General features: G+C 35.8%; 1 protein-coding gene across 3 annotated transcripts; it reads left to right on the forward strand.

The window, feature by feature from the left end:
• On the forward strand, positions 1-12017 carry LOC124846237 (SNF2 domain-containing protein / helicase domain-containing protein / F-box family protein). Of its 3 annotated transcripts, XR_015784782.1 has the most exons (10): positions 9-592; positions 4796-7354; positions 7446-7653; positions 7753-8031; positions 8145-8204; positions 8297-8427; positions 8775-8889; positions 10136-10289; positions 10403-10491; positions 11534-12017. XR_015784782.1 is itself a non-coding variant. In XM_047323458.2 (9 exons), the coding sequence occupies exons 1-9, from the start codon at positions 153-155 to the stop codon at positions 11569-11571; spliced, it is 3984 nt and encodes a 1327-aa protein (XP_047179414.2). In that variant the 5' UTR covers positions 10-152; the 3' UTR covers positions 11572-12017. The 3 variants fall into 3 exon arrangements, 2 of the variants coding, with proteins under 2 accessions (XP_087964824.1, XP_047179414.2); XM_047323458.2 differs by lacking the exon at positions 10403-10491 and having other exon boundaries at positions 10-592; XM_088108698.1 differs by lacking the exons at positions 8145-8204; positions 8297-8427; positions 8775-8889; ... (1 more) ...; positions 10403-10491; positions 11534-12017 and having other exon boundaries at positions 1-592; positions 7446-7658; positions 7753-7960.
• Positions 12018-13543: the final 1526 nt, after the last annotated feature.

Genomic DNA, 13543 nt, shown 5'->3' on the forward strand with positions numbered 1-13543 from the left:
CTTCGTTTCGAAAACTCAGTTTTAATCCGTGGACGATTCTTTAATCTTTCTTTCCTCAAATTTTTTCTTCTTTTCTTCATTTTTATTTTCTGGTCTTCGGTGCAAATCTTGAATTCTATGCCCTAGTTTTCGCTCTCCGGTTCCTTCCCACAATGTCCGGCGACACCTCCTTCGCGGACCACAAGCTCTGCGGTTTCCTCTGTGCGGTTCTCACAGCCACTGACCGCGACTCCGATCCAGCCTTCGCTGAGCGCTGCGAAATCTTTAGCGACGGGGGTGAGGTCGGGTTCCGCTCCCAAACCGGCGTCGTTTTGTCTACGGTGGTGAATTCATCTCAATGCGGCGGCGGCGGCGGAGGATCGAAAGCCAAGAGGACGCACAGCGTTGGGATGGTGAATGGGAGCATGAGCGTGGTTCACCAGCTCCATGCTATGGTCACTCGCAAGTGCGCGAAAGTTGACGCACGCGTGGTGTGCGTCGAGTCGCCTAGGGTTGTGCTGCTGGTTGATGTGTATCTTCCTATTCAAGTGTGGAGTGGCTGGCAGTTCCCGCGGTCGGGGGCAGTTGCCGCCGCCATTTTTCGCCATTTGAGGTTCTCATCTTCTCGCTTCGGAATTCCTTTGTGCTGTGTTCCAGAAATTGTTACTCGTTTAGTGCAATTTGGTTGTTAATAACTTTAGATTGTGTTAGAAAGTTACATGAACAATTTTGGCTAAGCTATGCATACGTAATGGTTAGAGATATGATCAAATTATAGTATACAAGTGAAGAGAAACCTTATTTTATAACTCAATTTTTGAGGTTGAGTTAGGTTGAAGTCAAATATAGGCTGAAACTATTATGAGAGTGGGTGTGACAAATAAATATAAATAAAAAATGAATCAGATGTTGAAACTGACAAATCAGGGAGAAGTTTATCACAAGTTGAATGGCATGTGTTGCCTCAATGAAGAGCCTGCAAAATCCTCCTCAGTGGCAGAGAAGATGCTTGTATCATCCATTCCTCCCAACTTCTCCTCATCGTATTTCTGTTACTGTAGCAACATTATTGTCACACTGAGAATGCTCTGTTTTCTTGGAAAACCCTGCTTTTCTGGAAAAATTGCACAATGGAGAATTTGTACAGGGAAAAAATATAACGGAAGATCAGAAAGTTTTTTCATCATTCACTATTTTTTCTTTTTAAAATATTATTAGGAAAATATGTATTAATGTGTATCAAGAAAATGTGTATTAGGACCTTCCTTGGGGTAAACTTTTTGGTCAATATTGTGTAGTGAGGAAGAAGCAATTGGTTTGTGAGGAAAAGATTGAAGAAGTTGCCCTAAAAGATGAAAAATAAGAAGGAGATTTTTTAGCAATGCTACAACCCCCTTATTTATTGAACTGTGACATTTTATTCAGATTTTTCTGTAACTGAGGAACTTTCCCCTATTAGTTTCTTAACATCTGTAGGAACGACTCTACATTCTCCAACATCCTTCAAAGTTCTTGTCAATGATCTTCAATCAATAGTTCTCCTTTTAAGCACCTTGTCATAGTATTTACACTTTCTTTTTCTTGCATTCTGAATAATTGAAACACAATGCTTCCATGCCACATCAATCTTCTCTCCATTACTAGATTTGGGGGTTTGCTTCCACCACTTGGATAAACTTTTTGGGTTTGTTGCCACTGATATTGTATTTAAAGCCATTTCATAATGACAGGGAACATTTGAAGCACCCCTTTGGCGAGCACCAACACATAGAGAAGATAGAACAACCCAAGAGTGCCCCAAAACTCCCCAACAGCCAAGCACCCTATAATGGAGATTCCACATAAATTGGAAACCAGAGAGGATTCTGAACATTCTGCTGTTTTTTTTTTCATACGAAATAAAAATTTTGATTATAGAAGTTGTTGCAAAAACCAAGGAAGCGTTTTTGAAGAAAAGAAGGTTGAATGTAATTAATGAAGACTAGGAAGAAAATAGAGGGTTTGAAGAAAGACAACAAATGTTGGGTTTTAAAGGAAAAGAAAGAGTTAGTAGTAGTAGACGAGAGTTCAAGCAACTATAAATCAAATGATTATAAGGTTGTAAAGAAGAAGTTGATGCTCAAGGTTTTACTTTTTTTTACCTGAGTGTCATTCCCTTCAACGTAATTAAAATCCAACTTTTGCCAAAAAATTGAAATGATTGGTAAATATGGAGTTTGCTATAAACCTCCATCTCATTATAATGTTAGAGAAGCTTTTGAAACAAGCAGTGGAAAAAACTGACTTAATCCTTTAAGAATTTTGGGCAAGTGGAAGAAAACAAATTGCACAATTATGTCTAATGGGTGGATAGATGAAAAATGTGTTCTATTTGTAACTTTTTGGTGAATAGTCCTAAAGGGACTGTGTTTCTTTATTCATTTGATACTTCAAGCATCTAAAAGACAAAAGATAAAGTTTTTAGGATGTTGTGGACTTTGTTAGAGAGGAAAATGTAGCGCAAGCAGTTCAATTTGTTAGAGAGGAAAAAGTGTTTTTGTTTGTAACTTTTTGGTGAGTAGTCCTAAAGGAACTATGTTTCTTTATTCATGGGATACTAAGGAACTATGTTTCTTTATTCATGAGATACTAAGGAACTATGTTTCTTTATTCATGGAATACTCCAAACTATCACAAGCAAGAGAAAAGAATGTTAAGATGTTAGATAATATTGTGGAATTTGTGAGAGAGGAAAATGTAGTGCAGGTGAATGGTAATGCTTCAAATTTTAAGGCAGTTGGAGATTTGTTGATGAAAAAAGCAGCATTTGTATTGGACCCCATGTGCTGCCCATAACATTGATTTGATTTTTGAAAAGAATTTGAAAGTTCATCAAGTTACTATCAAAAAGGTAAGAATGATCAACAGCTACATTTATGTAAAACAATGTTAATTAGCTTGTTGAAGTAGTTCACAAAAGGAAGAGACTTGATAAGACTGGATATGACTATATTTGTAGCGACTTATGACTTTGGCCTGTCTTCGTGAATTGAAAATACCATTGTTGATCATGTTTAGCTTTGAAGAGTGGAAAACAAGCAAATTTTGATCTTCACATGAGGGGAGAAAAGTTGAAAATATAGTATTGGATAGTTGGTTTTGGAAGAATGTAACCACATACCTCAAAGTTGGTACCCCTCTTATGGTGACCCTAATATTGGTGGATTCAAATATAAAACCCGCAATGGTTTCCAAATATGAAGAGATAAATTGTGCAAAAGAGAAGATTAAGTACTACTTTAATAATACTATGAAAAGGTAAAAATTCTTTGGAATTTAATTACTTATTTGTAAATTATTTCTAATACAGGATAGTTGGTATTGAAAGTAGTTATGAAGCTGTTTGGAAAATCATTGATGAAAGGTGGAAAGATCAACTTCACAAGCCTTTGCATGCAACTATTACCGCAAAAAGGAAGGTTAAACATACCGGTATTTGATTTAGACAATAAGAAGATTTAAAAAAGCAATACCAAAAAGGTATCAAATAGAAGACGGGTTGTATTCTAGATCCTTCTGTTTCATATATGGATTCTTTCTTATCCTATTACCTCAACACCTATCTTCAATATGAACCTGGCATGATGATTCTGAGGTGAAAGAGGATTTGTATGCATGGAAATATTGGTTAAGGATGTTGCATAAAGAAAAAGAAATTAGTTTGCAGCTTGCTGATTTTCATTATGTTAGAGGACTTTCTTTCATGGAACATGCGAGGGATTGTAGGAAAGTGTTGCCTCTTGGAAAATGGTGGGAGATGTCTTGGGATAGAACTTCAAAGTTATAGTGGTTTGCTATTTGAGTTGAGTTTGACTTTAGCTCTTTTGGGTGTGAGCATAATTGGAGCTTATTTGAAATAGTCATTGAAGTTATTTATAATTTATAGTTTTCTGTATTTGGTTTATATATTTACCGAATTTGATATTTATTATACATTCATAGAAAGAGAAGTAATTGTTTCTATCAGAAAAAGATGAATGGTTTGGTTTATGTGATGTATAACTTGAAATTGAAAAATAAGCTAATTAGAAAAATTGATGCTCTTTTGTTTGATGATATTGAGTCTGATGATGAATTGATAACTATAAAGGGAGATAATGTTATTGAGATTGAACGTGGAAATGCTAACTTAGATGAACGAGGAAATGCTAACTTAGATATAGCAACAAGAGATCCAATTCTAGATGCACTTGATCTTGATAATATGACTTTTGATGCTAGTGTTGATACACAATTTTCTTGTGGGAAAGAGTTTGATGGTGATGGCATTCTGATGAAGATGATGATGTCATTAGAGGATTGGACATTGAAATTTGACATTAGATGATGTCTCTGTCTAGTTATTTAATTGGTATATGAGTTTAACAATCTATGCTGTCATTGTATGAACTTATTTATTTGGTGTGCTTTTATACTTATATAGTAGTCATGTACTATTGAATGTAGTTATTTTACTATTGTGGAATTATTTTTTAACTATTTTGCTTAATTATCGTGTTGAACTATTGCATTAATTTGCTATTTATGGATATTACTTTTTTTTTTTCATGTAAAGTAACTTATGAGTTTATGAAGCTCTTATGGAGCTCTCACAAGTTTACATAAATTCTAACCTTTGTCAAACTTAATACCTTCTCTATTAAACTCACCAGTTATATTCTCATAATTTTGTAATAATAATTTAAATTGACTAATCTATTGCCTTCATTTTCCTGTGTAATATACTTTACACATGTTGTTGACTTTTTAGTTTGCTAACAGTTAGAAATGTTTGCAGCTGTGATTGGGATGAGCGAAGTTCAATGCTTTCATATCCAGACTATTGTAGGAAGACTTATGGAGCAAATGAGAGTAATTGGAACCTTTCTGATTGCCATGTACTTTGTTGCAAGCTCCATCCCCATGTTAGCAGTTCTTCAAGGAAAAGCCTATTTGAACTTCATGAACTTTTCAAGACACTACCTGGCATAGGAAAACAACGGATGTTTAATAGCTCCAAAATAATTCCTATGGATCACTCATGCAGATGGGGCATTTGGGAGTTATCTGATGATATTTTAACAAAAATTTTATCTTCCCTGGACCCAATGGACCTCACTAGGGTTTCTGAAACGTGTCATCATCTAAGATCATTGGCTGCTTCTGTAATGCCTTGTACAAAGTTAAATCTGTTTCCTCATCAGCTGACAGCTGTTGAGTGGATGTTGCATCGTGAGCGAAATGCTGAGCTTTCGCCACACCCTTTATATGCATTTCTCTCAACTGAAGATGGTTTTAATTTCCATGTAAATACCGTTTCTGGTGAAATTGTCACTGGGGAAGCTCCCACCATCAGGGATTTTCGAGGAGGAATGTTTTGTGATGAACCTGGTTTGGGTAAGACTGTAACTGCACTCTCTCTTATTATGAAGACACGAGGTACATTGGCAGATCCACCAGATGAGGCACAAGTTGTCTGGTGTCAACATAATGGTAATCAGAAATGTGGTTATTATGAGATCAGTGGTAATAACATAACTGGTTGTTCTGCATTGGGTAAAAGGAACGTGAGCCAATATATCAGTAGAACTAATGATAACCATGAATACTCCTCCAAAAAAGCCAGAATGTCAAATCCTGACCAACACATGATTAAACTTCAGAGTTCATGTTCCATGGAAGTAAACAAATCACCTGTGGAGGCACGGTTTAAGGAATCTATGCATTCAAATCAGTATACTAGGAGTTTGAGCCGCATAAAGAAAAATCTATGCTTCACAAACGAAGAGGAAGCTATAATATCCAAGGAAAGAGAAACTGAAGGATTAATTAAAGCAAATCATGCCTCAGATGTTACACCTCATTTATCTCAAAAGAAGCTGCCTGGGAAGCCTGAAGGTGATCCTTTTGAGTACAGTGATACATGGATTCAGTGTGATGCTTGTCACAAGTGGCGAAAGCTGGCAGACAATAGTATGGCTAGTTCTAGTGCAGCATGGTTTTGTAGTATGAACCCTGACCCTCTTTATCAAAGTTGTAGTGTCCCTGAACAACATTTTCGTTCTACATCTAGGATAACATACTTGCCAGGGTTTCACTTAAAAGGAACTCATGGTGGTGACAGACAAAATGTTTCTTTTTTCACCAGCGTGCTTAAGGAGCACTACTCACTGATAAATTCTCAGACGAAAAAAGCCCTGTCCTGGTTGGCTAAAATTTCAACAGACAAGCTAGCAGCTATGGAAACAAATGGAATAAGAGGTCCTATTTTAAACACGTGTACTGCATCTGGCAGACATTTTAATGCCTTCCACAAAGTATTTCAAGCATTTGGCCTCTTAAAGAGAGTAGACAAAGGTGTGTGCAAGTGGTTCTATCCTCAACATCTTAACAATTTGACTTTTGATGTGGCTGCCCTTGGCATGGCACTCCGTGAGCCTATAGATTTTGTTAGGTTATACTTGTCAAGGGCTACCCTGGTAGTTGTTCCAGCAAACTTGGTTGATCATTGGAAAACACAAATAGAAAAGCATGTGAGGCCTGGTCAATTGCGGATTTATGTTTGGACTGATCACAGGAAGCCATCTGTGCATTGTCTTGCATGGGATTACGACATTGTCATAACCACTTTTAGTCGTCTAAGTGCTGAGTGGGGCCCTCGTAAGAGGAGTGTTTTGATGCAAGTACATTGGTTTCGGGTAATTTTAGATGAGGGGCACACTCTTGGGTCTAGCCTGAACTTAACAAACAAGTTGCAAATGGCCATTTCATTGATAGCTTCTAATCGATGGATACTAACAGGAACTCCTACACCTAACACTCCTAACAGCCAACTTCCACATCTGCAAACATTGCTAAGGTTCCTTCATGAAGAATCTTATGGACTGAATCAAAAGTCATGGGAAGCTGGTGTGCTCAGGCCATTTGAAGCAGAAATGGAGGAAGGAAGGTCTCGTCTGTTAGATCTGCTTCACAAATGCATGATTAGTGCTAGAAAGACAGATTTACAAAGCATCCCACCATGCATCAAGAAAGTTGTTTATCTGGATTTTAATGAGGAGCATGCTAGAAGTTACAATGAATTGGTAATCACTGTAAGGCGTAATATATTGATGGCTGATTGGAATGATCCCTCACATGTTGAGAGTCTACTGAATCCAAAGCAGTGGAAGTTTCGTAGGGCAACTATAAAAAATGTCAGGCTTTCGTGTTGTGTTGCTGGACATATTAAGGTTACACATGCTGGTGAAGATATTCAAGAAACAATGGATATGTTAGTACAAAGTGGTCTGGATCCTACTTCTGGAGAGTATACCTCCATAAGATGTAATCTCTTGTATGGTGGTCACTGTGTCAGGTAGTACCCAGGTTTTGTATTTTCTTGTATCTTTTTTTTTTGTCTGGTTGTTGCTGCTTATTAATCTTTTCTTTCTAAATAAATTGTGAAGGTGCAAGGAATGGTGCCGCCTTCCGGTCATTACACCATGTCGGCATTTGTTGTGTCTTGATTGTGTTTCTATTGACCATACGAAGTGTACTTGTCCTGGCTGCAGTAAATTGTATGAGATGCAAAGTAGACTTCCCCGACCTGAAAATCCTAATCCAAAGTGGCCTGTACCCAAAGATCTTATTGAGCTACAACCGTCGTATAAGCAGGCATGGTGATTGAAGCGCTCAGTTGGCATTCACTTTCATCTTTTCCTTCCATTTTTCTGTTTTACAAAGCTAATATGCAATGTTGATTGTTGAACCCAGGATAATTGGGATCCAGATTGGCAATCTACATCTAGTACTAAAGTCTCCTATCTTGTCCAGAAGTTGAAAGCCTTGCAAGGAACCAACGAAGAGACCAGCTTCTGTGCAGACAATAACAATGATGAGATGCCTATTGAGAATAGTTTCTCTGTGCATAGAAGTGATGATAAATTAGCATTTCAAAAATGTTTGAAGAGCGGCACAAAAACCAATTCTAACCTTGAGAAAGTTCTTATATTTTCTCAATTTCTTGAGCATATACATGTCATCGAACAGCAGGTGCATTGCTGTGTATTGTCTTTTGTGAAGTGTTTCTATTTTACTTTTTTGGCATTTGTGGATGCTTTTGCAAATGATCTCACTATTAAATTGGACTTGTTTCTCTTTGGCAGTTAGCTATTGCTGGTATCAAATATGCTGGAATGTATAGCCCAATGCATTCCAGCAACAAGGTATAATGTTGGAATTCTTGGTTGTTGTTTCTGAAAATTTTAGTTTACTTTTGGTTTCTGACCTTTGGTTAATTTAACTTTTCCTTTTTCAGAAGAAGTCTTTAGCCACGTTCCAGCATGATTCAAGTTGTATGGCGCTTCTAATGGATGGAAGTGCTGCATTGGGTCTGGACTTGAGTTTTGTTACGCATGTATTTCTAATGGAGCCAATTTGGGACAGAAGGTTAATACATCTGACTATTCTAATTTACAAACATGGAATATTTTTTTATTGGCTGAGAAATAAATTGATATTCTAAAGTCATGAGCATGTTAAAATTTTGTGAACTTTTTTGCCATAAATGGTTTAGTCATTTAAAATTGTGGTCCAGGGTGTGCTTAATTTACATTATCTGTCAATACTGAATTTTCTGTTTTGGAATTCAACTTGCCAACTATAGCCATGGCGATGCATAAAGTGATTGACAGTGAATCTTTTGGTTTACCAATTTGTTGGATCTTTCTACTTTGACTCAAATTGGAATGTTTATCCAATTTCATTATCTTCTGACTTGAACAAAATCTTGTCAGTATGGAGGAGCAAGTAATTAGTCGTGCGCATCGAATGGGTGCTTCTCGTCCTATTCATGTTGAAACACTAGCAATGCATGGTACAATTGAAGAGCAAATGCTAGGCTTTTTACAGGTGAATCTCTATAAATTGTACTTGACGCCATTTTATTTGAGTGTAATACCTTAACCTTAGATGATAGGTCTTTCTGAATGTGTTGTTTGTTTATGTTGTCCTTCATATTTGTTGCCGAAAATTTTCTCCGCAGTTGCTTTTGTTTAGATTTTATTATTATTGAAAGGATTGCTTGTCATTGTGTATCTTGTACACATGTGAGTGTACTCTTATTTATAATGGAGAATATATAGTAGTGACGAACAAATTCAAGAACTACTAATGAGAAGTATTTTCTAAGTTATTTCCCTATTTGATGCGATCAAATCATATTTCCTTATTTAATGTAATTAAATCATATTTTTAACACTCCCTTTCAAGTTGGAACATATGTTTCATATGAGACAAGCTTGTGATAAATATCATCAACATGAGACTCCTTGAGAGACTTAGCAAGCAGATAAGCCAGTTTGTTGCTGGAGCTGACAAAGTCATGCTTCAGGCATCAATTTGGAGCAGGTGTGAAGGTCATATGCTAAGGAGCTGGTGGCACATGGCAGCTGTTGGCCATGTGTTGAACAGCATAGTGGTTGTCAGAGAAGGGTAAACTTTGATGATAGGGTTGTGTTAAAGGTCAGGGGTCACAACAGCTGTTGAAGAGCAAAAATGCTTAGAGGGCATGGTGGCTGTTAAAGAGAAGAAATATTCATAGGACGCGGTGGCTGTTGGAGAGAAAAAGTTGCGAGGAAGATGTGGTGATTGCAGAAGATAAAAAATGGTACGAGGATGTGACGATTGTCGGAGAGCAAAAGTGCTTGGAAGGTGTGACTACTACTGTGTAGCAAAAATGCTCAGAGCATGCGGTGGCTGCCAGAGAGCAAAATATGCTCGGCGGCTGCTGGAAAGTGAAAATGTTGCAGCGGGTATTGTTTACCTGAAAGAGAAAGTCACAGTGGCAGAGACAGGGCCATTGCCTCTAGGGAAAAAAGTCATGGCTTATTAAGGGATCAGTGACTAAAATGGTCATGGATGATACTATATTGGAAAGATTGCTTATCGTTGTGTATCTTCTACTCGTGTGAGTAGTCTTATTTATAATGAAGAAGAGATACAATAATAAGGAACAAAATTAATAACTAGTGTTGCAAAACATTTTCTCAGATATTTCCATATTTTATGTGATCATATCATATTTTCCAATTTAATGTAATTAAATTATATCTTCAGCAATTATTATTTATGTTTCAATTTCTTGATGTTTAACTAGGAAGCTGATAAATGTAGAAGATCGCCAATTAAGGATGTTGCCGACTCTGAGGATGATGGCGGGGGACGAGGATATAAATCATTGCATGATTTTGCGGAAAGCAGTTATCTATTGAAACTAAGATCTGTGTATACTAATTCAGAATGTCCAGAAGGTTTGTTCATAGTGTTTTCCCCATATCTGTTAGGAAATATGGATTCAGCAGAAAGATGAGTGATATTGCATTTTGACTTCTGTTCCTTAACTCTTTGTTTGAAATTTTGACAGGAAACAAAAGGTGAAAGGGTTATGACTATGTTCGGAAAAACTAAGAATTGTTTAGTAAAATTAATTATTGAAGTACTAGTAAATGTAAGGTAACATGGGTTATATGATGAATTTTTCGTGTGTTCTATTTTTGTTTTATAGACAAACATGTTAGGTTACTATTATCATTTTAGATTAGCCTAATGGCGTCATGTTATTCATTTAGCATGTCTTAGCTATAGAGTAGGATAAAGTTTTTGTTGTTGGTTTTTAAGGTAAAATATTTTTTTAAAGTTAATAGTGTAATACCCAAGAATTAGTAAAAAGAGAACATGTAATAATTAAAATAATAACTAAAAAAATAGTTACATTTGAACAATTAAGAGACCTAGGGTAAAAAGTAAGTATATTAAAATAGAAAGAATATAAGTGGAAGGAAAAAATAGCTACAGGCTTATGTAAATTATATGCTATTTGAAGTAGTTTAGGGTAGCTATAAGCTTTTGTAGGAAACTTGTTTACCAAATACCTTAATTTGGTCCATGAAAGTTTATAAGGTTACTAGTTAGACTGGAATAATTAAATGCAACTTGCATTTCTCACTCTGTAGATTAGGACTTCTAGAAGAGAAAAGTATAAAGAAAAAATAAAACTTTTCTATAAATTAAAATTATCTTATGTATTAACTAATTCGGAGAATCTTTCGTATAATTTATATAAAATTTTTATTCTTAACTTGCATAAGTCATTTTTTTTCTTGGTAGAAGTCATTCTGGATAAGCTTGTCCAAATATACTCTTAGTAAGTTCAATGAAATATTGTATGTCCGAGCTCTATAAGCACCATGTTGAAACTTACTGCATGCTCTGACCTATAGATAACCTCCGCTCTCTAAACTTACCCTCACCAATTTGTACGGTTTTTTAACTGCATTTAATATATGTACTTTGGATTTAAATGAAATCTTCTCTTTTTATCTACTAACTTTATTATTTTTGTATAAAGATTTAATTAGAATGTATTGAGTTGCACTGTCTTCCAATATGAATTGCCGCATGGTTTCTAATTGGTTCCCAATGTAAAATCCTTATAGTAACAATGTATTTAAGTTACGCTCTTATGATAATATATATTTTTCTGTTTCTACTGCAGGTGTTTTGATTGATCAACATCAAGCAAGTTCTAACTAATTTGCGTAGAGCAGGTTTTGTGGACATTTGCCCCTGAATATGGTTTCACTTTCTGGATATAGTCTTAGAAATGCTCATCTAATGAAATATGGTGCTGCATTCAAAAGCGTGGAAACCATTCTTTTTGTAAAATATATCATGGAGCTCTTCACAACGCCACTTCTGTTTGCCAGTGATTAATGAAAAACTGGAAGATTCCTGTGTATTCTTTTGTAGAGGATTGAGTCCAGTTGATGTGATCTTGGTGGCAGTTTGGAGTCAATAATTAAATTTAAATCGATTGTTTTGGTTATTGGAAAATGCAATGTTCTTTTCCCCTCTGACCTCGGCAAATGTCATGTATTTATGTCTATATCCATTTCATTACATGCAGGTAATTATGTAATTATTAGTGAATAAAAAATTCAAGATACATTAGAAAAGGGTTTCTGTTCATTTTGATTTTATGTTATTTGGAGTTTTTAATCAATTTTAGTTTAATTCGTCATCATACAATTATTTATAGGGATCAAAAGATTATATAATTTCTAGTTTAATTCGTCATCATATTATTATTTATTTGGATCAAAAGATAATAGTAGATAGTAGATAGAAAAACGAATAAAGGTAAAGAAAAAAATGGATGGCAAACAAATCCTCGATCAAATTTAGCTATGGTACTAGCGTTCATTATCTGAATTTACCTTATATCTATTTATATCTATTTTGTTATTTGTTTAAAAAATAACTGTGATTCTTTTTAAACACACGGTAATTCAAGCATACTTATAAATTTATTTAAATCTTTTCAAAAAATTATACAAAAAGGAAAATGAAATACGGGAAGAGTTTTTCCTATTTTTTTGTAGAGGATTGAATCTAGTCCATTGGACTTGATTTTGTTGCACTTTAGACTCAATAATTTGAATTTAAATCGTCCATTTTGTAAATCGACCATTTTGGTTAATGGAAAATACAATGTTTTTCACCATCTTTGGCTTTGGCAAATGTCACATCATATATATTTATATTTATATCCATATTTATGTGCAGGTGTGACATCCCAAAAATACAGTAATAAACCATACATTAGAAATAATTACAATTAGTAATATATCAGTTCAGTCTTATACTAATCAAGCGTACAATCTTGGCCGAACGGCCTTACATAGAGCTATAAAACTTAAATTGTTCCAAATAAAAGAAAACATGACCGAACGGTTTACAAAAGTACCATTACCGAACGGTCACATAGATCCAAAAGAAAGGAGGTGACCGAACGATCACCTCACAACTAAACTACTAAGCACTAGCCGAACGCTCCTATGGCTCAGCCTTAACTTCCACTTCTACGAGATTCTCTTCCTCCAAATTTCCTTCTTCCAGCGCCTCTTCCAGTAGCGCATCTCCTTCTGCTCACATCCACACGAATGATCATTGCAACGACAAGACGAACGTACAAGACGAGACAACACAAGGAACAACACAAGGTAAGCTTATGTAATTTAATTCAGTTACAAATCATACAATTCATACATCAACACAGAAACAAAGTTAACGAAACACTTCAAGCAAGGCCTAATACTAGACCGACCGTCTGGACTGTATGACATCTGTGTAGCTACGACGTTCGTGCACCCGGGTGATGTAGTAACTGGAATATTCTCATCAACTGCCACCCGAGGTTAGTCCTATCTGTCCAAAGTACCCCTAAGGACTAGGACCTCCTGCCGTTCCCACACATGACCTACTCTCCTCTACATGAGGACGAGTACTCACGGAACATCAGGATGAATTGACAGCTTAGCATTACCACAGTCATACTTTACAACTATCAAATATTCACTCATGAGTCGTTCCTCCCCGGAACGCTCGTTCAAATCCACAATATTTCATTCATCTCATATACTCTTCATCTTTTATAAATCTTCACTTTAATGCCATTTTTATCACAATATCCAAGAACGTAAAAAACCGAACGTTCAGCCCTCTT

The sequence above is a fragment of the Vigna umbellata genome, chromosome 3 (assembly GCF_029865625.1).
Source record: "Vigna umbellata cultivar VRB3 chromosome 3, Vumbellata_1.0, whole genome shotgun sequence".
NCBI classification, from domain to species: domain Eukaryota; kingdom Viridiplantae; phylum Streptophyta; class Magnoliopsida; order Fabales; family Fabaceae; genus Vigna; species Vigna umbellata.

What these genes read in the sequence shown, in the direction of transcription:
- LOC124846237 (XM_047323458.2), top strand. Translation starts at nt 153, where the DNA reads ATGTCCGGCGACACCTCCTTCGCGGACCACAAGCTCTGCGGTTTCCTC. An exon ending in TACAACCGTCGTATAAGCAG is followed by an intron (nt 7,654 to 7,752) that starts GCATGGTGATTG and finishes TGTTGAACCCAG; the next exon opens with GATAATTGGGATCCAGATTG. An exon ending in CAATGCATTCCAGCAACAAG is followed by an intron (nt 8,205 to 8,296) that starts GTATAATGTTGG and finishes TTCCTTTTTCAG; the next exon opens with AAGAAGTCTTTAGCCACGTT.